Source organism: Nansenia antarctica (genome assembly GCF_963989245.1).
Source record: "Nansenia antarctica genome assembly, chromosome: 14".
Classification (NCBI taxonomy): domain Eukaryota; kingdom Metazoa; phylum Chordata; class Actinopteri; order Argentiniformes; family Microstomatidae; genus Nansenia; species Nansenia antarctica.
In genome coordinates this window covers 25,177,633-25,200,280 of record NC_137684.1, presented here as the reverse complement: position 1 = coordinate 25,200,280, position 22,648 = coordinate 25,177,633, and the positions used below count along the sequence as shown (strand labels likewise).

At 42.6% G+C, this 22,648-nt stretch overlaps 2 protein-coding genes across 2 annotated transcripts in view; both read left to right on the top strand.

The window, feature by feature from the left end:
• The window catches only part of ireb2 (iron-responsive element binding protein 2), a gene marked incomplete at its 5' end in the record, with an annotated part of 41,089 nt that extends 35,329 nt beyond the window's left edge, over positions 1-5,760 (top strand). The window contains 7 exons of the mRNA XM_080544751.1: positions 1-8; positions 171-275; positions 1,718-1,860; positions 2,543-2,690; positions 3,810-3,932; positions 4,486-4,671; positions 5,153-5,760. The exon at positions 1-8 is cut by the window's left edge and continues 117 nt beyond it. Coding sequence (XP_080400877.1) covers positions 1-8; positions 171-275; positions 1,718-1,860; positions 2,543-2,690; positions 3,810-3,932; positions 4,486-4,671; positions 5,153-5,263 — 824 coding nt within the window. The 3' untranslated portion in view covers positions 5,264-5,760. The remainder of the gene's footprint in view (positions 9-170; positions 276-1,717; positions 1,861-2,542; positions 2,691-3,809; positions 3,933-4,485; positions 4,672-5,152) is intronic.
• Positions 5,761-12,161: 6,401 nt separating this feature from the next.
• On the top strand, positions 12,162-22,100 carry psma4 (proteasome 20S subunit alpha 4). The gene is made up of 9 exons (XM_080545435.1): positions 12,162-12,248; positions 12,565-12,589; positions 12,690-12,732; positions 13,267-13,429; positions 13,730-13,807; positions 15,341-15,429; positions 18,316-18,446; positions 20,819-20,942; positions 21,300-22,100. Exons 2-9 carry the CDS (start codon positions 12,587-12,589, stop codon positions 21,452-21,454), a joined length of 786 nt encoding a protein of 261 aa, XP_080401561.1. The 5' UTR covers positions 12,162-12,248; positions 12,565-12,586; the 3' UTR covers positions 21,455-22,100.
• The last annotated feature ends 548 nt before the right edge of the window (positions 22,101-22,648 follow it).

The following is a 22,648-nucleotide window of genomic DNA, read 5'->3' as shown; positions in this document are numbered from 1 at the left end:
GGATTGAGGTGAGTTAAAGGGCTCTTTATAACACAGTGCTTTGAAAAAGTATTTTTTACAGCCGACCACCTCATCTGTGAAACATGGTGATTGATGGTGTTTGTTTAGCTGCCGCCAGCTAGTTTCACTCTGGTTGACTCTTAACAGTCTAGAGTTTGTCTCTTTTCCAGAAAGGAAACACGTTTTGGAACAACCTGGAATGTCCAGACTCTTTGGTTTTCCCATGGGATCCCAAATCAACGTATATCCGCTCGCCTCCTTTCTTCAACAAACTTGTGAGTATATAACTGAATATACAATGTTTTTCCCACTAATGAAGCCCAAGTTGATAATCAATTGGTTAAATAAATTCAGATCAGGAGCAACAGAGCAATTGCCTCATTGAAGAAGACTTTTTTTTAAGACTACTACTTAGTAGTATGGACTAGGGGTGGGACGATTAGAAAATGTCATGTCACGATTATCGTGGGCAAAATAATCGCGATCCACGATATTATCGCGAGAATTAAAAAATTATATATACTGTATATATTTTTCTTTTTTTTTAATGCCAATAAAACACACTGTAATCACTTTAACTTAGATTTTGTTGTATTTTTAGGACATTTTAAATCAGTAATTCAGATTCTAGTGGCACATATCTCTGGCCATAATCCGGGTCCTTAATGTGGTATATGAGGTCAAAATCCTAAGTATGACAAAAATGGCTCAAATAGCCCCAGCCCTCTAAGGGTTAAGAAAGAGCAATTCCTTTTCGGCCAATCGGCACCTTTCATTAACCTACACAAGGAAGTTTAAAGAACGCACTCCCAGTGTTGCCAACTTCCAGAGCCCCTTGGCGACTTAATTAGTCAAAAGCGACCAGCGACAAATCTAACTTCCTTTTCTGGTCATTTGGGGGAAATACTGTAAAGCATCTAACATATCCTGTATTCCACGGTTCACGTTACAACCGAGCTCAGGAGAGACGAGTAGGGATACAGTCTATGGCGAGCGAGGGTTGCCGTCTCCTCTCTCCCGCAACACTCACTCCCGCGGCCAGTCTGATAGCAGCCGCGGGGAGCGTACCGTTGTGCGCGCGGCTCATGTGAGGAATTGCAATTATATTACAGTAACAGTCGCTAACTTGACTGCAAAAGTAATGTAGACTAGGCTGAAAAATAGCGCCAGACATTTGTTATACACAGTTTATTCATAACATACGATTATGACGATTATTCAAATAATTAAAATTCTCCACGATTAAGTTATCGCGGGTGTTTTTATCGCGATTAACGATAAAAACGATAATCGTCCCATCCCTAGTATGGACCAGAAATCACAAAATGACCCCGCCTCAGTTCGGAAGTGTTAGCTGCTTTTGTCACTGATAATGTTTCCTTGCAGTTATTTACTGAGCAAATAAGCAGAATGTTTGCCTGTGTGCTTTGTGTTATATATATTTAAATACATTTAAACAGGCCCTCAAAACCAACCTCTTCAAGCTTGCCTTCACCAGTTAACCCTCTCCCCCTCCCCTTCCCATGCGTCCCCAGCACTACCTTAATTAGACCCCTATACTTTCTTTTATTTATTTTGTTTCCTTTTATTATTACTACTCAATCTTTTCAGTTTGTAAAGCGTCTTTGAGTGTCTAGAAAAGCACTATCAGTCTAATGTATTATTATTATTATTATTATTATTATAAATAATGTTTGATTTAACGTCTCTGTTTCAGTCTAAAGAGGCCCAGTCCCCAAGGTCGATAGAGAACGCCCACGCTCTGCTCTTCCTGGGGAACAAGGTGACCACAGACCACATCTCCCCTGCTGGGAGCATCGCACGTGTCAGTGCTGCTGCCAAATACCTGCTGAGCACACGGTGAGAACCTCACTACTCTAATAATAATAATAATTCATTGTATTTATATAGCGCTTTTCCGAGGCTCAAAGACGCTGACAATATGGGAAAAACAGAAAACACAGAACCAGCAAGCAACAGATAACATGAGCACATAGAACACAGTTAACGAACGGGGAATACAGTAATGCCCAGGAGGGGGGTGACAGGGTTAGGGGAAATGGTTAGGGTTAGGGGAGGTTGTATGCATGTCGAGGGGGGGTGGCAGGGTTAGGGGAGATGGTTAGGGGTAGGGAAGGTTGTATGCGTGGGAGAACAGGTAGGTTTTGAGGTGGGATTTAAAAGTGGAGAGTGAGGGTGGGATTTAAAAGTGGAGAGTGAGGGTGGTCTCTGAGTGGTTGAGGGAGAGAGTTCCAGAGGCGGGGTGCAGCTCGTGAAAAGACACTGTTCTCCAAACTCTGTTAGACAGTTCCCAGTCCAGGAGAAACTGTATTTTGACAGGTGAAAGTTTTCTCAGGGGTATTATCGAGTTAGGATAGCGGGCTGCTGCTGGACATAACTCAATAACAAAGATACCATCCTGAAAACAACCTGGGTCATTTTTTACAACAGCACAGTTGCATTAAAAATGTTAAACAAAGATGTCAAAGTAGTGAAACATCCCTTTGAGTAATAATGTTGTACTGCAATCCCTCTCTCACAGTCTTACTCCACGAGAGTTCAACTCCTACGGCGCCCGTAGAGGCAACGACGCAGTGATGACCCGAGGAACCTTCGCCAGCATCAAGCTCCAGAACCGCTTCATCGGCAAACCTGGACCCAAGACCCTGCACATCCCCTCAGGCCAGACGGTGAGTGAGAAGGATGAGGTGATGACAGCAGATTCTGTCTGCCAGACTGAGGTTCTATTGTGGTCGGAGGTCTGGAAGGTCTTCTCCAGAATGTTCTGTCTCTCAGACAGGACTGCATTATTCTTTGGTAATTGAGCAGAAAAAGAAAACAGCTCTCTATTCTGAGTAACGAGTTGAACACGTAGATGAGGACTGGGTGAATCTGTCCTTTGACAGAAGAGAAGGATGTCTGTAGACCGTATAAGAATGGCAGTTTCCACTGGAAGGTTTGGCTGAGACTTTTGGCTATGTTTTGTTAATAGCAAAGCATATCTAATATTAATAATCTGACTCCAATGTAATTATCACTGTGCAAAGAATAGTAGAGTTTGTGCAAGAATGGTCAAATAGAATGAATCATATGAGGCTTTAACAATACTGTATACTCCTACAATTAGGCAAATACTTCATACATTCTACCCTCAATGATAAATGACAGATAGAGAGAGAGAGAGACAGAGAGAGTTGACTACAGGACGAGATCCTCACAATGGAACAAAGCAAAGAGAACAAGCTGTTCCCTGACTTCTGCTTTTATATCGCTCCACAACCACAGTATTTACATTAGCAGCTGTCGACAAGGGTTATATATCAACTCTCTCGCCGTGTGTACATGTGCCAAGTGTATGTGACGTCAGCCATGTTGTTTAAACAGGATGTGTTTTTCATGTGTGTAGTTCTGTTAGCTCAGGGTATCCGCGGTGTCTTGAAAAGTATTCAAAGTTGATAAATCAATTTTGGGAAAAGTATTAAAAAGTCTTATCACGTTTTTATGAGGTCTTGAATTTTGTAGGTATTTTTCTGAATTAGACTCTGTCCAAAGAGTTTGAGTCCTAAAAACTTTTAGTGAAAGTTAGTGAATTTATTCGTTTTATTAAAAAACAAAGATGAACCGGAAGTTCTGTTGTATGATAGTGGTCTAGTCTATTGCAAACTAAAACTGTTAAGTTAAAGGTGTCACTGATGTCAACGGTTACAGCTCGAAGTGGCGGTGAGGTCTGGAAAAATATTGACAAGGTCTTTAAAAAGTCTTAGAAAGGTATTGAAATTAACCTCAAGATTCCTGTATATACCCTGTAGCTGGACGTGTTTGAGGCGGCGGAGCGCTACCAGAGAGACGGCGTTCCCCTCATCATCCTGGCAGGGAGGGAGTACGGCTCAGGAAACTCCCGGGACTGGGCGGCCAAAGGCCCCTACCTACTGGTAACACACAGTCACTAACTACCTACCTACTGGTAACACACACAGTCACTAACTACCTACTGGTAACACACACAGTCACTAACTACCTACCTACTGGTAACACACACAGTCACTAACTACCTACTGGTAACACACACAGTCACTAACTACCTACTGGTAACACACACAGTCACTACCTACATACTGGTAACACACACAGTCACTAACTACCTACTGGTAACACACACAGTCACTACCTACCTACTGGTAACACACACAGTCACTACCTACCTACTGGTAACACACACAGTCAATAACTACCTACCTACTGGTAACACACACAGTCACTAACTAAGGGCAGGAGAAAAAAATAGTGCTTTCATCAATGGCCTTGCCATTTCTAAGTGGTGACAACTATATGTGCAAAAATACCCTTAAATAAAAGCTGAGAATTTCTTCTTTAACCTCATAGGAATTATTTGATTTAGTATGAGTATAGAGCCAAAAGAAGAAGAAAAAAATCTATTGTGTTGTTCCTGATGGTCAGTAACTCTTGATGTTGGGTTGTTGACAGGGCGTGCGTGCCGTCATAGCTGAGAGCTTTGAGAAGATGCACAAGAACCACCTGGTGGGCATGGGCATCCTACCGCTGGTCTTCCTGCCTGGCCAGAGCGCTGACTCCCTGGAGCTCAGCGGGAAGGAGAGGTTCACCATCACCCTCCCAGAGGAGCTCTGTCTGCGCCAGCAACTCACCGTCAAGGTGTGGAATGAATGAATGAATCGTTTATTAACCACACGACCAAGGTCGGTGGAATCTGTTGTCGGTACAGATGGAAAAGCTCAATACAGCAGTGTCAAATACATCAAACATACATGCATTACACATGACTATCACAATGGACAATGTACACACATAACCACAAGACAAAATCAAAGTCAATAATTACAACTGATAAAGTGCAGTAACATCTGGCAGGGTTAGTGCAGTGAGTCAGGTGTGGAATCCAGTGAATCAAATTGTAGCTTTTTGAACTGGAAACGAGATCATCTTTGTATAGAAGCCTCTGGGCTTTTGAAATGCAGATAAAACCTACTGGGTGTTTAAGGAATTGTAAACTTACCTTAAAAAAATACTGGTAATAATCCAACCCAAGAAACTGATTTAATGAGCCATCTCAAACGAACCTCATCACCTTTGTCATGTTCCAAAGAACTAATGTTTGTTGTCCTTTCCCCTCTAGACAAGCACTGGAAAGGTCTTCAGCGTGAAAGCTCTGATTGAAAGCGAGATGGACGTTGCCTTATACCGGCATGGCGGAGTGCTCCGATACGTGGCTCGGACCATGCTCTAAGAAGCCCTCTGCCACCCAGTGTTGTCCCAGTGCTATCTCAGCTAGTATGGGGTTATTTATGCTGTGGTACAGCGATCTTGTCTGGTCAGGCTGAGGAGGAGTCAAACTGGGGACACACAGAGAGGACGATGCACAGAGACGGATCCCCAGGAGTCCAGACCTATGCCTCCGACCGCCTCAGACTTGACAAACCCAGTGTTCACTTGGCTCATGGACATGCCCATTCCATCTCAGCCCAGCCCAGCCCAGCCTGCTATGCTTCAGGACAGCCCATTGTTCCTTCAACCCTGAGACCATGTGACCAGATTGCTTCAGTATTCTGACCCGGAATGTCCACTTCAGAGCAGCTTGCATGGGGCCTGTTCAACCAGGTCTGGAATGTTCTAGAATAGAATTCCAATCTATCTATTAGTGGACATGTGTTGATATAACCAGGGTTCGAGTTATAAGCTGAGCTTTGTGGGGGTCTCCAAAATAACAGTGCGAAATGATCTCATGCCCACACAGCGCGAATCATGCCCACACAGCGATGGGACTTACAAGTTTTAATTAGCCATAGGCTATGCTCGTATATGCTCGTCCATGAATTGTGCTTTCATCTAATGTTATGCTACTACGGGAATCAAGTGATTTGACATTAGAAATGAATTTGTTTCATCTCTTGTGCAATGTGCTCTACAATCTGGGCTCATCAAATAATGGTTGTGGTAATGTATTATTAGCGACCCCCACAGATGTATGATTTTACTGCTTTCATGGGAGCTCAGACCTTCCTTATGGGAGCTCAGCTCCCATTGGCTCCCACATAACTCGAACCCTGGATATAACCCCATGCCCAATTTCACATTATTTTAACAGTTGTGTGGATCTGTAAGGATTGGATAGGTGTAAGAAATGTGATGGGGTCTGGTGAAAGAGGTAACAAGTCTGGAATGGTCAAGTCACACAAATGACCAGTTATTTTTTTGTTTTTGTTTTTCATATTACGAAAGTGTATGTGTTGAAGAGCCCACTCAATATAACAAACAACAGTTTTAGGATCACTAAATACTTGTCAGCGAACTCGTTTTGCATCCACGGCTGTCCTGCTTTGTACTTGGTTGAGTGTTAGTGATCCATGTCTTGAAAACAAACAAAACTTTTTTAGGACTGTTAAAAAGCAAGGACTGGTCATCCAGTTATGTGTGTTTAACATGTTCATGTTCTAGCAGTTAGATGTTACACGGCCCTGTTCTTTGTTGTTTGCTAGCTAGCTAGCGAGTGCAATGGAGCACAGACTGTTCTGTTCTGTATCAGAGCGAATTTCTCTGCTATTTGTTTTGAGGTGTACCAACATTTAGCAAATAAGCATATCTTCTTTTTTTTGACACATCATGAAATCTTACAATCTGCACTTTCATAATAATAATAATAAGACCTTGCCGACTTGGGGACAAACACCAGACCCTATCACAAATGTGAAAGTCACCTATCCTATCGAAACAAAAGGTGGTTCTACAACTACATTGCTAATAAATATCTGGGTTTAACTCCCCTTTCAATAGAAAACATTTTTCCTGATCTTGAATTGGAACATCAATTCGTCTTCAGACAACAACACACAAACATATTTGACTCCAATCCTAATACCTAAAAGGAACGTGAAGTGCCTAAGGCTTTAAATGGGACGGGGCCGTGCGTGCGTGTCTCCTGCTGACTCGTCCCTGGCAACAGAAGAAGAAGAAGTCTTGGGACATCCGCATCAGCGCTTATGGACAGAATCCCCATGTACCTTTTTGAGAATGCGAGGAGGAAAACGGAGCAACACCGCCTTTTATTTTTTTTGCTGATGCTGCGCAGACCAGTTATTGGTGGAACTTTTTATTTGACATGATTAATAGTGTCAATTTTCACTGGTGCTGAGGTAAAACATTACTGTATAGTGTGGTGTTCTCACTCTCTTGTCTCATCATAACAATTATCAAGGTTGTCTGTCAAAAAGAAAACACATGTTGCTTGTCAGGTTCCGGTCATTACAAAGGTTTACAACACAGTCTGAAAGTGAAACCATTGTTTGTTTTCTGTTGGTATTGACATTTTTGCATGTTTTAGGCTGTCTTAACTTCAATCTGATATATTTCAAATTCAGACATCTAAAATGTGGATTTCGACATTTTAGCGTATACTTTTAGAACGCATGATTTTGTCAGCCGTGGTATCAATAAGGTGGTCATCATTATTTATAACAGTAATTTATTTCCTCCTAATTAGTTCCTATCATAAACAAACCGATGACGACCTGAGGCTCTTTGTAAATCCACCGCTTTCTTTTATGTTATGAAATGAGTGAACAACGACCGTTTGTTGCTATTATACTTTGTAACTAATAAAGGCGATGGCCTGTTTCGGCGCAAGACTATTATTTATTTTTTCCCAGCACAAATGACGAATTAGGTAGTGCCCAAGCCATGTGCAGTATGAGACCTGATGGCGTTTGTGAGACCATGCAAAGAACAAACATCCAGTACATTTGTGATGATCTCTGGTTGCCTACCGACATCACTTCTCTCCCACACCCATTTCAGGTTTTACACTGATGGGGTCTATAATACACTAGGGTCTTACAAGATCAGAAGGCAAGGCAATATACAGCAGAAACTGCAGGAAGGAGGACTACATATTAGATTCCATGTCCATATTATGCCCTCACATAGGATTCTTCTGAGAGTGTATTAAATGTGTCTATAATTCACTTTTTAAAGGCTTTGTCCTTGTTAAAATGTATGTCCATCTGCAGAGCATTCCACAGAAAATGTTCTGTCCCATATAGCTGGTATTGTATAACAGACCTATTAAAGTGTTGCATGTCAAAAGAGCTTTGGGAAATTGTGGAACAGCAGAGGCAGTGTGCTTGCTGCATTTCAGTTGTAGGTGACATCAGTTCTGAACTACTGCATGTACCGGTATGCACTATTCCCTAGTGGATACATTCAAGATGTGATCCAGCTTATCTAAAACAAATCCAAAATAATACAACACAAGGGATGAATGAAAAAGACCATAACTGTATTTGGTGAAAATAAACTTTTGGTGAAAAAATAAACTTTTCACCCCCCCAAATATCCTAAATGGATTCCTGTTGAAGGAAAATAACAGAATTACAAACCTTAAAATCAAACACAAACCACAAAACGACTTACCAAAGAACAACTGATATACATGCATTGATCTTGTCACCTGTTTCATTACAGGGCTCAGAGTTTCCAATATTCCCCACCAAAAAAGAAAAGTTTGCTTTGTGTACTCACAGTGCTAACAACACGCCGTTTGAAGCGAGAGATAGGCCAGTAGGACACTTTCGGACATCCTCTTAGTGGTTTCTCATTCATGGTGCTGCTGGGATCCCTCGTGGACTGAGAGTTAGTCTGCTCAACAGTCGCTTCTGGTTGGTCGGTTGTTGTCTCTGACACCGTGGCGGTCTGAGACCCTTTCGCCTCCGTAGAAGCGTCTGTAGAGGCCCCTGAGGGGGGTTCAACCTTGACCCCGGGGGGACGTTTCTTATCCAGGTCTTCTGCCGGTGCACCCTCCTGCTGCTCAGAAGCTTTCACAGACTCTTTCACGTGTTTCGGGCGAGCTTCCTTGTGCCTCACGTTTCCCACTAAAGCCTTGTTACGCTGTTGGTGTTGAACCGTCTTGCGTTGGATGAGGCTCTCCAGCTTGGCTCTGGTCTCTTCGCTGATCCACGGTGTCTCGGAACTGTTACATTCCAACTCTACCTTCGGTGATGCTGTGACTCCCTGAGGCGGAGGGGTTTCAGTAGACGCGTTCAGTGTGTCTGTATTAACGACGGTGGATACTCCTAAGAGATATTCCAAATGCTTCTGTCTCAGATTCATCTCAATGGGGCCAACAAGCTCTATTGGCCTCTCCGTGGGAGGGGAGGCTGCCTCCACACTCCCCTGGGACCCAGACTGTTTTATTTCCTGGCTCTCACTCTTCACATCCATTTCAAGTTGGGTCTCCTTCAAAACATCATGCAGACTGACCGTCCCCATAACAGCCAGGGGCTTGGGAGCTGTTCTGGTGATGGATAATTCGCCATTAGATCTATCTGGCTGGTTTCTGAAAGGCAATCCATTACGTTCAAAAAAGGCACGTATGCTTTCAAAGGTGGTCTTGTACTGGTCAGTGAAAACACACGCATGAATGGTCTCCACCTCTGGTGAGAGTGGATAGTTCAGCACAGATCTGCCCTCTGGGCTTTTCCATTTTCTGGAGGTAGGGTTTGTGGACTCCCCCCTGTGCACTCTGACATCCAGACACATTCCAACATTGTCATTGCATGGACACATAGACCTGCTGCACCACCTGCAGTCATGATATTGAGAGGGATGCTGACGTTTTCGCTTTAAAGCCAGTTTGTAGACTGTGTCAGAGGAAGAGTCAGAGTCATCTTCAGTATCGCTGTAACCTGGTGGGGTGCAGTTATCAAGAGAACCTGGAGACCACCCTCCTCCTTTCCTTCCATCGTAACTCTCCTCCAGGTGGACTATGTTGTTAGTGACAATGGTGGTCCTTGATATCAACTCGTATAACCGGTCCCTATTCTGTAATGTCAACTTCTCCATGAGGTCCCTTGTGAGACAAAAGTACACAGATGTTAATTTTGGACAAGATAATACTTATCATTACAACCCGCCAAACACCCTGCCACCCACACCTCAACATCTTGTAAACATTTACTACTTACCAATCAATGTCTTCATAGTCTTCATCCTGTTATTATGAAAGTTAAACGAAACGCAAATTAGATGTAGCCTACAACACTGAAACAGTAGAATGTCCTTCTCAAATACAACAGAACATCATTTCAAACCTCTGTGCCTCTGATTCTGAAACGTGATCCCCGTTGATCCCAGATCCACTTCAGTATCAGGACCATGGACAGTGCCCACACGATGGCCTTCCACTCGATCTGCACATGACCTCCTACGATCAGAGGCGGGGATGGGAAAGTCTCAACTCTGAAATAATCATTAGGTGTCTCGTACGTTGGGAAGCCCACTCTGGTCCGCATTTGATTTCTTTCAGGCGTTTCTCTCTTTACTTGTTTCCCCCAAAACGTTGACGTCCGTCGGCCAAGAAGGTTCCTTGACGGTTGACTAAATAACTTGGAACACAGTGAAGTTAAACAAAAATAAACACAAATAAACACAGAATGCAGCCGTGCGCGTTGCTACGTAGACGCGTAATAGTGACCAACTGACCATGATGTTCCATATGTGAGTTTAGAATTATAAGGTTCTATCTCCGTTTAGGGCAGTTCAGAGATATTGAGCGTCAAAGTTTTTACATTCCATTATGTTCTGTGAGATGGAACCTTTGTATTTTATTCATTACAACAACAACAAAAATGTCACAATTTTTAAAATAACACCACAGGCATTAATAAACACCTAATGGATCAGATTATGTCAAAAACTCAATTTTGACAAACATGGAGATAGAACCTTATAATTCTAACGTCACGACTTGTGACACAGTGGCATGGCTTCCCATGTTTAGAAGGATGCCTGGCTAGGAAAAGACTATTTGTTTAAAAGATCAGTCGACATGCATTCAAGTTTAACGAACTATTCCTTGTTGGTCATACGCTATTGTTTTCTTTTGATTATTATGACTGTTACAAAAAGCAACCTAACCTTTTTAAAAGCCTATAACTAGGCTACTCTTTATTGGGCTCCATGTCTAAACGTAATGTGACATAATTGATTGTCTTAGTGGTTAATTGGCGTATAATCTTATCCTGATGTGATTTTGAAAATGTAAGCATACTGGGTGGTAGAACGCACATATTTGTTTAAATATTGTGACCCATGGCTTTCCAGTGATTTACGGCAATTACAATTACAATAATTACAATTAATGGACAATACACCCATTTTTCCAAGGTTTAAACTATATATTTTCTGTTTAGAGGGAGCGCTTCTGGTTGTTAATGTTCGCCAAATCGGAAGTTTGCCAGCTTCAAAGAGAGAGCAAGAATAATCAACATCGTCCTACATTGTACAAAAGAAGAGATTTGGTGAGGCTGCATTCTCATTTTATGCACCCAGATTGTGGAATGCACTGCCAGTTTACATTAGGGATGCAACCTCAGCACATGTTCAAGTCAACACTAAAAACCCATCTTTTTAATATTGCCTTTAAATGACTAAATAATTAAATAACGATTATAAAAACCCATCCTTTTAATATTGCATTTAAGTTACAAAATAATTAAATTAAGATTATATAATGATTAAAGCACTTTGAGCTGCAACGTTTGCAGGAAAAGCGCTATACAAATAAAGTTGTTATTATTATTATTATTATTATTATTATTACGGTTACATTTTTCGCTGTTTTCGCAATGTCAAAAATGATGTGCTCTGCAAATCCAAACAGGGCACTTCTTTGAGCACATAATGTAGTGATGAATGAAATAATATTTGTTATGGTAATTAGTATATTGTTGGTGGTTCCATGATCCCTTTTTACTCATGCTAAAATGGATTTTAACTTGGTCGCTCTTCTTATTTTGTTAAGAAATACTCACTTCCAGACGTGTGCCTTAAGTTGGTTGCCAACTATGGAGGACCAAGTCTGTCAAAATTAACAATAAATATATAGATAAATAAATGAATGTATGAATACATAAATGAATGAATACACACAGTATAAGGAAATACATTTCTATATTTATTTATTCTTTTCCGCATTCATTCTTTGTTTTCCACATTCTTTTCATACATTCATTTATTCATCTATGTATTGTTAATTTTGACAGACGTGGTCCTCCATAGCCAACCGCCAATCAAATGAAAAGAAGAAGAACTTCCGGACGTTTAACATTCACCGGAAGTAGATGGGCGGAGCTCCACCAGTATTGATCACAGAGGCTAACTAAAGGCTAAGTTGAAGCTGAATGAACTGAAGCATCCGTCATCTCCCCTCGAACCAGCAGGTAACTAACCCTAACCCTAACACTAACCCCAACTAACCCTAACACTAACCATGCACTCTTATTGGACATGTATTTACTCCTCTTTGTAGCTACATTCATGTGTAATATCTATTCCCGCGGCTAGCTAGCTAGCTACTTTCAGTTTCACCCTGAGGTTGAGCTTAGTCATGTTCCATAGCTAGCCTAGCCTAGCTTAGCCATGCTACATCAACATGGGTTCGTATCTCTGGTGTCAGGCTAGCTAGGCTAGTTAGCTAACCATGCAGAGCCATTAAACCTGTCAGTTAAAGTGTGTTTGTTTGTTTCCCCTCCTCAGGATCTGAAAGGAAACTCTAAACATGGTGAGTAATGTTAGTAAGGCCTGATCAAAATCAAATGAACCTGGATGACAATGGTGTAAAGCTCCTGGTCACTGATCTATGCTGTTTTTATTTGTTATAGTCTCGGCGATATGATTCACGAACGACCATCTTCTCACCTGAAGGTAAAAGTGTTTCTGACAAAAAGGCCAAAGCCTCACATGATGGGTCGCTCATAGATCACCTCTACGTTTCTTCCTTGTCAATAACTAAATAACACTTACTGGATATGAACATGGCACACAGGCAGTGGTTTTTCTTTCCCAGTCTAAAATGATGGAGGGCTGGACCTTGCCTCCCAGTTGAGTCTAGTGTAATGTTATTTGTGATATGATATGATTCATTTTAATTAATTTTGCCATTTAGCAGACGCTTTTAATCCAAAGCGATTTACAATTACAGGGACATTCCCCCTGGAGTAACTGAGGGCTAAGTGCCTTACTCAAGGGCACACTAGTAGTGGTGTGGCTTCAGGCGGGATTTGAACTCACAACCTTCCGATCACAAGTCCAACTCACTAGACCACCACTACTAATTTCATATGATATTATATAATATTTGACGTATGATTTAACATTTTCAATTTACAAATCATTGTGACCTGTAGTGAAACACGACGTGGACAAACAATAAACGTGTCTGTGTCATGTCATCGGTAGGGCGGCTGTACCAGGTAGAATATGCCATGGAGGCTATTGGCCACGCTGGCTCATGTCTTGGGATTTTGGCCAATGACGGAGTGTTGCTGGCGGCTGAGAGGAGGAACATCCACAAGCTGCTGGACGAAGTGTTCTTCTCAGAGAAGATCTACAAGTTGAATGAGTGAGAGATGGTTTTGTTTTGTTGTTTTTGCATGAAAACCCTGCCACAGTATTGGCGTCTTTAGAGGGATGGGCAAATGGCATTGTGTTGAAGGTGAAAGATATACCTTCAAGAAAGGTTATCATAAAACATGTGTTTTCACTGAAAGTAGTACACTATTTGTTCCAGAAAGTGGTTGTTTACTGAATAACCTAATATATAAATATATATATATATATACATTTTTTTTTATCAAACCACAACTTTGTAGTGTAAGATAATTCTACCTGATGTGACACTGACTCTTGTCTTGTGTTGCAGGGACATGGCTTGTAGCGTGGCTGGGATCACAGCTGATGCCAACGTGTTGACCAATGAGCTGAGGCTAATAGCACAGAGGTGAGCTGTTGACCAATGAGCTGAGGCTAATAGCACAGAGGTGAGCTGTACCCAACGATGTAATGTCGCTTTTCCACTACCGACCCGAACCGGGCCGCATTTGTATCCGAGCCGTGCCGTGCCGTACTTTCAGAAACGGTTCTCCAGTATATTGAGCGACCCGGGACTGTAGGAGGCTATACTGGGCTGACCCGGGCTGGCCCTGTAGTGGAAAAGCGCCATTAGAAAAGGAAAACACTCACATCCAGCTACAGGGCTCGACATTAAGGCTTGTCCGCTTGTACATTTTATGTTCGGACAAGTGGACTTCCTCCTGCACTTGTCCAAGTCAAAACAAAGAGAAAAGAAAAAGAAATAAATCAATATGTATTAATCTGCAAAAAATGAGTTCCTCCTTAAGTTCAGAAAAGTAATAAATGTTATAAAGAGCTATGCCGCACCTCATTCTCGCTGCCTATGAGGTGCGGTGTAGCTTGTATCAGAAACTCTAACGTTATTGCGTGCACGTGACTGTTATTAACTCCACTGCCCGCAAAAGTGCCGACCTTCTTGACCACAAAGTTGGCTTGTGGACATTTTAAGTCCGTAGTGAAAGAAACCGACACGTTACTCAAGCTAGCAAGCACGATGTTCTCTCAAGCACCTAAAACTAGCCAGGTGCCAGAAATAGCGGGAAACGCAAAATGTCATCAGAAAAAACACCAGCACCATTGCCGTATGTAGCTGCCTTGTCAATGTATGCTGCCTTGTCAATGTATGCTGCCTTGTCAATGTAGCTGCCTTGTCAATGTAGCTGCCTTGTCAATGTAGCTGCCTTGTCAATGTATGCTGCCTTGTCAATGTCTGCTGCCTTGTCAATGTCTGCTGCCTTGTCAATGTAGCTGCCTTGTCAACGTATGCTGCCTTGTCAATGTATGCTGCCTTGTCAATGTATGCTGCCGTGTCAATGTATGCTGCCTTGTCAATGTAGCTGCCTTGTCAATGTATGCTGCCTTGTTAATGTAGCTGCCTTGTCAATGTATGCTGCCTTGTCAACGTATGCTGCCTTGTCAACGTATGCTGCCATGTCAATGTATGCTGCCATGTGAATCAAATTGACATCAAACGTTCTCTGGCGTGCACGTATATCCACAGTAATTGTTGGAATTGGAATGTGGCTTGTAGTGTGTTACTAGACGTCCGAAGGACAAGTACGTTAAAAAGCTTAATGTCAAGCCCTGAGCTAGCGTTGTTGGCTCTGTTCAAGCAAAGAAAAACGGCACACTGTTTCCACAAAACAACTGACTACAGTTAACAAATCAGGGGTAGTAAGGGTTTACAGTGTACATGATCTGATCACAGGACACATGTGAATACTAAGTGTAAATGCCCCAGATGCCCCCACTCTGCCCCAGCTCTGCCCCAGCTCTACCCTGCTCTGGGATTCCTCACACATCTCTGCACATCCTTGCTGCTTCCAAATTCAGTTGAAATCGTGATAAGAACATTTGAGATATTTGTGTGTATTTAATTTGTCTTCCTCACTTCCCTCAGATACCTCCTGCAGTACCAGGAGCCCATCCCCTGTGAGCAGCTGGTCACAGCCCTGTGTGACATCAAGCAGGCCTACACTCAGTTTGGAGGTGGGTTACTAACTGCACTTGGTGACTTCATACTTGTCAGAACACCTTCTCCACTCACACCCGGAAGTTGAACTTGAACTTGAATAATCCCCAGTGTTTACGCTTGTACTGTGTAGTAAGCATGTCTGCTGTTGTAGACGCAAATAAGTGTCTTTCAAATCTCAGATCTTTTGAGAACATCTTTTAACGTGTGAGGGGGATGGGGGGTAACCACTGTTCAAGCCTCCGCTGTTCTCAAAGTAGAAATTCAACGAGACCCCACCCCACACATTCACACAATGCAAAAATCGAGACATTTGAAAGAAGTTTTATTTTTGTTTATTTTGTTATTTTTTTTTGCTGCAAAGCCAGACGTGGTTAATATACAGTAGATGTGTAAAAACTGGGTATTGTGGAAAAAGTAGAGAAGGCGTTCCCACTCTGTCGCCAGGGCCATGAAATCTGAACCTCCAGCTCTATGTACATCAGAATGTTGTGTGGGTAGCTTGATACTGTCAACTGTAATGAGTAGTTAAAGAGCAAAAAGACGGTAGATTCCAGGAGACTTTACGGACATTCATAGCGTATTGACCTTTGTGCAAAAGTTTAGTGGCGAGAAATAGACCTATCGCCACGCCCCCTTTGAAAACTCGGACAAACAAACAACGCTTCACTGACAGTGACTGACTGACCGACCGTGACTGAATGACATTCAATGACTTACAATGGCGGGAGTTCAAATTTCTGATTTACCACAGCAAGTAATAGACATGTTTTTTTAAAGATGACAAGAATATTTTGTCTAGAAGCTTTTCACCATCAGATATTAGCGAGTTGTTTGTTCGAGCCTGTAGTGACTTTTGCTGTGATATGATTGCTCAATTTCTATTTTGGGGCGTGGCTTAGCGATAGGTCTATAGGCAGGGCAAATGATGGACACACTGGCCAAGTGCTTGTCCAACCACCCCTTCATCTCCTTCCTTGAGTCAGACAGCCTCGCGCTGCCCTGTGCCACATGATCCAGGCATCACCACATCACCTTTACAAACAGCAGTCAGAGTACCGTATTTTCCGCACTATAAGGCGCACCGGATTATAAGGCGCACCTTCAATGAATGGCCTATTTTAGAACTGTTTTCATATACAGGGCGCACCGGATTATAAGGCGCACCGGATTATAAAGCGCATAGAATTGAAAATACTGCAGTCAAACGTTTGACTGGGGTTGCGTTACGCCCAAGCTCCACCTACTGCGTTGCGTCACCTCTCCATCGGTGTTGTGTCAACTTCCCGTTGACCATGCTCCACCTGAGCGTTGTCACCGTCAACGTTCTACCTGCTCCACTGTCAAAAATATATATTTTTCCACCTCAAGTATCAGCCGTTCGTCATCCATTTTTGCAACAAGCGTCTAGGACATGCGGTGATTCACAGCTGACTCGCGTGAAATGCAATTCGCAATAGCTGCGACCACGAGATATAGAGTAGTTAGCTACAAGCATTTTCAATCTGGTATTATCTCTATTAGTGGATTAACCGCTGTGGTGATTTAACAGCTGATAAAAATACATCAAGCAGACTACAAACAGAGCAAAACAATAAAACAACACCAGAAAACAACCAATAGGCTATACAATTATAACCAAAAACCAATATGTGACAGCTCCTGGTGAAATGTGCAACGTAATTTTTCAGTTTTGTGACTGAACGCACCACAGCTACGAACGCTGCTAACAAAACACATCGCTACGAAGGTCTCAACTGTATTTTAATAACATCACAACATACTGGGAGAAGATCGACATGCTAAAAACACATAACTACACAACAAGATGAACACACAGTTCTTGCTTTTGAACACGACCTAAAACGAAAGTCAACCCTCCCTTACCGGTAGCCTCCGGCAAACGAGAATAATGAATCCAATACACAAATTATAAGTGTTTAGTGATCGTTAAACTGTTGTTTATTATATCGAGTGGGTACTTTAAAACTTTTTAAAAAGTTGAAAGCACCAAGAAGGACCGCCTCGAAATTCATCGATGTTCATGTCCCGTGCTCGCGCTGTTGCCTTCATTCGAATAGTGACTGTAGAGACGCTTCTACTTGCGGCTCTCTGTTCAACAACCCACTGTTGGAGTTTGTCCTCTAACTGTGTCTAACTGTGGCCATCTCGCTTTGTTCCCTCGGAAACTCTGTTTAGTCTTCTTTACTTGGGGTCTTTATACACACAAGTGGTGTGGGACTGTGAGTAAGCACAACACCGGTGTTTACTGATTACCGTAATGCTGCAAGCGGTGCGGCTTTGTAGTTTACCAGTCGTACTGAAACATTTTGACAGAGTGCCTTGAGCGCCGTGTACAACCAGTATGGATCAACCAATTAACAAATTGATCCATATATAAGGCGCTCCGGGTTATAAGGCGCACTGTCGTTTTTTTTGAAAATTAAAGGCTTTTAAGTGCGCCTTATAGTGCGGAAAATACGGTAGCCTACCTGTAGTAATGTAACTTTTGGGGGAAAGAAATGTATTTCCTCAGGAAAAAAAGGGACATAAAACTGCTCTAATAAATCTGGCTGCGTGCCGCCGTGCCAGGGTGATGCTGACGACATGGTAGATATCAAACTGGAGAGTTTTTTTTTTAAATTATTATAATTCTGAGTGGGGCAGTCCCACTCATATTTTTCATTTCATTAGACAGATGTAGTGAAGACAGACAGGAAAGTAAGGAGAAGAAGGGAGAGAGGGCATGTCAGCAGCATGGGCCGGATTCTAACCCATGCAGACATGAGCATATGTGTTCACTGTAGACCGCAGTGCTAGACCACTGGACCACCCCAGGCCACGCTCTGCAGCTTTTTAATTCAAAATCAAACACGTTTTCTGTTTGTGTTTTTCAACCCCAGGGAAGAGGCCCTTTGGAGTGTCTCTGCTGTACATGGGCTGGGACAAACACCACGGCTTCCAGCTCTACCAGAGCGACCCCAGCGGCAACTACGGAGGCTGGAAGGCCACCTGCATTGGCAACAACAGCGCAGTAAGTCCATCCCTGCCAAACGTTTCTCTACCACACAGAGTGCGCTTAACCCTGTTCTCCCTCACGCATTTCAAAGTATCAGATTGGCGAAATGTCATTGGACTAAACACCAGCAGTGCACCATTGCCGGTGTTCTTCCAATGTCTGCTGCCATGTCAATGTAGCTGCCTTGTCAATGTAGCTGCCTTGTCAATGTCTGCTGCCTTGTCAATGTAGCTGCCTTGTCAATGTCTGCTGCCTTGTCAATGTAGCTGCCTTGTCAATGTCTGCTGCCTTGTCAATGTAGCTGCCTTGTCAATGTCTGCTGCCTTGTCAATGTAGCTGCCTTGTCAATGTCTGCTGCCTTGTCAATGTAGCTGCCTTGTCAATGTAGCTGCCTTGTCAATGTCTGCTGCCTTGTCAATGTCTGCTGCCTTGTCAATGTACGCTGCCTTGTCAATGTATGCTGCCTTGTCAATGTCTGCTGCCTTGTCAATGTCTGCTGCCTTGTCAATGTAGCTGCCTTGTCAATGTATGCTGCCTTGTCACTGTATGCTGCCTTGTCAATGTCTGCTGCCGTGTCAATGTCTGCTGCCGTGTCAATGTAGCTGCCTTGTCAATGTCTGCTGCCTTGTCAAAGTCTGCTGCCTTGTCAATGTAGCTGCCTTGTCAATGTATGCTGCCATGTCAATGTATGCTGCCATGTCAATGTAGCTGCCTTGTCAAAGTCTGCTGCCTTGTCAATGTCTGCTGCCTTGTCAAAGTCTGCTGCCTTGTCAATGTCTGCTGCCTTGTCAATGTAGCTGCCTTGTCAATGTAGTTGCCTTGTCAATGTAGCTGCCTTGTCAATGTCTGCTGCCTTGTCAATGTATGCTGCCTTGTCAATGTATGCTGCCTTGTCAATGTCTGCTGCCTTGTCAATGTAGCTGCCTTGTCAATGTCTGCTGCCTTGTCAATGTAGCTGCCTTGTCAATGTAGCTGCCTTGTCAATGTCTGCTGCCTTGTCAATGTCTGCTGCCTTGTCAATGTCTGCTGCCTTGTCAATGTCTGCTGCCTTGTCAATGTAGCTGCCTTGTCAATGTCTGCTGCCTTGTCAATGTATGCTGCTGTCCACTGAGTAGGGGAACGTGGGGTATGTTGTCACACGCTGTCTTAACATTTACTGGGCACAATAGGTCACAATGGTATAAATGTCATACCAAATGAAAGAAGGAAGTCTTGGGCACATTTTTTGTATTGATTATATCTTCATATCTTATTTCTATACAGAGCTGTAGACCGTTAAATAGACAGTGTGCATTTGTGACAATTTGCCCCATCAGAGAGTAAATTGTTACACTTCATCGGGCAAGTTGTCACATTGGATTATCGACAAATAAGAGCACAACTAATTAATTGTGAATATTGATGATAATTTCAAATTCCAAAACCAAATTCAACTTCATTAAAAAACTTAAGTTTTAAGGAAAACAATCATGCCTAGAGAATCTGGCAAATCATGCCTTTGACTCAAAACATTAATGCTGGCATGACCCCTTTACTCTAAACTTCGAAATCAAACGTTCTCTGGCGTGCACGTAGATCCACAGTAATTGTTGGAATTGGAATATAATCTAATGTATTACTGGCTTGTAGTGTGTTATAGTAGACAGACACACACACACAGACACTCGTCGTCATATTTGGACAAGTACCTGAAAAAGCTTAATGTCAAGCCCTGGGCTGTAACTAACGTTTGCAACATCTCCAGATGGCCCAGAATTAGGGTTGGTGACCATGTCCCAAGAAAAAGTCCCAAGATGGCCGTGCGCTTAGACGCTGCAGCTCGGGGGGCTACCACACTGGTGTTTCATTGTGTTTTTAATTACATATTTTTCCTAAATTTCGTTGTTTGGTACCTGTACTGTAGCAATGACAATAAAGTCCATTCATTCATTCATGTATGAAACTATTGCAAGCTTTGGACTCCAGAGGGCGCTGTTGTTGCATATAAAGAAATACTAGAAAGGAACGTGTAGTAGAAAATACACAATGAATCACCAGTAGGTCACAACAGGGTGGAAGACGAGGAACACAGGATGTGTGTGAGAGTGTGTATATGTTCAAGACTGATTCCACTTAAAATGTAACATTCTTAGGTGAAATTTTATGATTTGAGTATAACCACAACTATAAGCAATGTTGGCCCTTTGCAGGGTTAGGAATATTCATCAGGTTTTTGAACCAGCTTTCATCTGTCATTATCAAGGTGTCAGATAAACCATGTGATAACCCCCCCCCCACACACACACACACACACACACACACACACACACACACACACACTGGAGTGCATGTTTAAGTGTGTTTAAATGTGTTTAAGTGTGTTTGTGTGTGTTTGTGTCCTCCTCCAGGCAGCCGTCTCCATGCTTAAGCAGGATTTCAAAGAGGGGGAGATCACCCTGTCCTCTGCCCTCGCACTGGCCATCAAAGTTCTCAACAAGACCATGGATGTCAGCAAGCTGTCGGCAGAGAAAGGTGTGTGTGTGTGTGTGTGTGTGTGGGGTGTGGGGTGTGTGAGAGAGACGTCATGTGTGATATTGGGGGCTGTCTGGCCCAGCCAGGTACGGTGGCCTGCGTAAGTAACGGGACAGTGAAGCGTTTCTTCTTCTGGCTCTGTACTCAAAGATGGATGGATTTGAAATCAAACAATGACTTTGAGGTGGTTGTCTGTACAAAGTCATTGTACGTACTGTCACATCAAGGAGAGGAACACCGGTTCCTGAAACAGAAACTAACTAAAAAACATCATGTGTTCCTGTCTCTAACATTCCCCCCCCCCCCCCTGGCCTCCCCCCCTCCCCCCCGGTCTATCCTGTTTGTTTCTCTGTCTAGTGGAGATCGCTACTCTGACACGGGTGGATGGGAAGACCTGCATCAAGGTGCTGAAGCAGAAGGAGGTGGAGGTGCTGATCAAGAAGCACGAGGCCGAGGAAGCCAAGGCCGAGAAGGACAAGAAGGAGAAGGAGCAGAAGGAGAAAGATAAATGAGAATTGTTACCTTTCTGTTTAAAAAAACAAAAATATTTTCTACAATGTACTCTACTGCTGTCTGTTGAATTTCTTTGATAAAATACTGTGTAAATTCACCCTCCTCCGTTGGTCTTCCTGGAGTCTCCTGGCCATCTCCCTGTATAGGTATGTTACAAAAAGAATCAACTCTTCCAAAATGAAAACAAATGTTTCCAGCCTAAAAGGGCTTTGAAAACGAAAAAGAAAGACACCAAGATTGTCCAAATCGGTTAAGAAATAGATAAAAAGTTATGCCAATTTTAGTTCTGTCGAAAGTTAATGATTTTGTTCCTTCGTTTTCAATGTAAATGGCCTAAAATACTGTGACCTTAAGTATCAGACACCACGCCACAATCGGATATTTTTTTCCCTTTACTCCTATCATAATGAAACTTTTGTTTTGTTTTATTTACCAACAAATTTGGAGAGACAGTCTGGCGCCCCCTGGTGGTCATGTTTTGTAACATACCTACCCAGTATGGATAACATCAAACAGTTGGAAGTGTATTACATTTTTATCCACTGTCAGCAATATGTTCTAAATTTGAAATACTGCTCATGACGAATATGACTTCTAAATGTATACTAGTACAACTTTTACCTTGACGTTTTGTTTTTATTTAGGATCTGCACACACAATAACAACTGAAAGACAAACGGTAAAGAAAAGGCAGCTTGTGCGACGGAGGTTAAGAAACGTGGTAGAGCTTGTCTAGAATAAAATATATAGAAACGTTATTTCGGTCGATTATTCCTCCCCTTTAATAATACCAATTGGTATTCTATTTTATATCGTTGGAAAGCCTGATTAGTCACCTTTATAGCGAGGTACAACTTGTAAGGATCTTCCATACGTGGAATGAGCAACACAGCTAAACATGTGGGTTGCGTCCCAAAAAAACAAGGGATTAGTCCTTGATTCTGATTTTTTTTATTCTCAATGGCTTTAATTCTGTTGACTTTGCCCATGACCCGATGAGAAATGCCATGATAGTCATGCATAACCTCTAAAGGCTGTTATGTAATGTCAACGGAAGATTAATGTCAATAGGGACTATCTAATTTTGTCTTTTGGTCGAGGGATTACTGCCAACTAGAATAGGAGCTGTAGCCTACTTCAGATTTCTGCTGTCCAAAGGCCATCTTGTTGGTCCATCAACAAAATACCTTAGC

What these genes read in the sequence shown, in the direction of transcription:
- psma4 (XM_080545435.1), top strand. An exon ending in CTGAGGCTAATAGCACAGAG is followed by an intron (nt 13,808 to 15,340) that starts GTGAGCTGTTGA and finishes CACTTCCCTCAG; the next exon opens with ATACCTCCTGCAGTACCAGG. An exon ending in GGCCTACACTCAGTTTGGAG is followed by an intron (nt 15,430 to 18,315) that starts GTGGGTTACTAA and finishes TTTCAACCCCAG; the next exon opens with GGAAGAGGCCCTTTGGAGTG.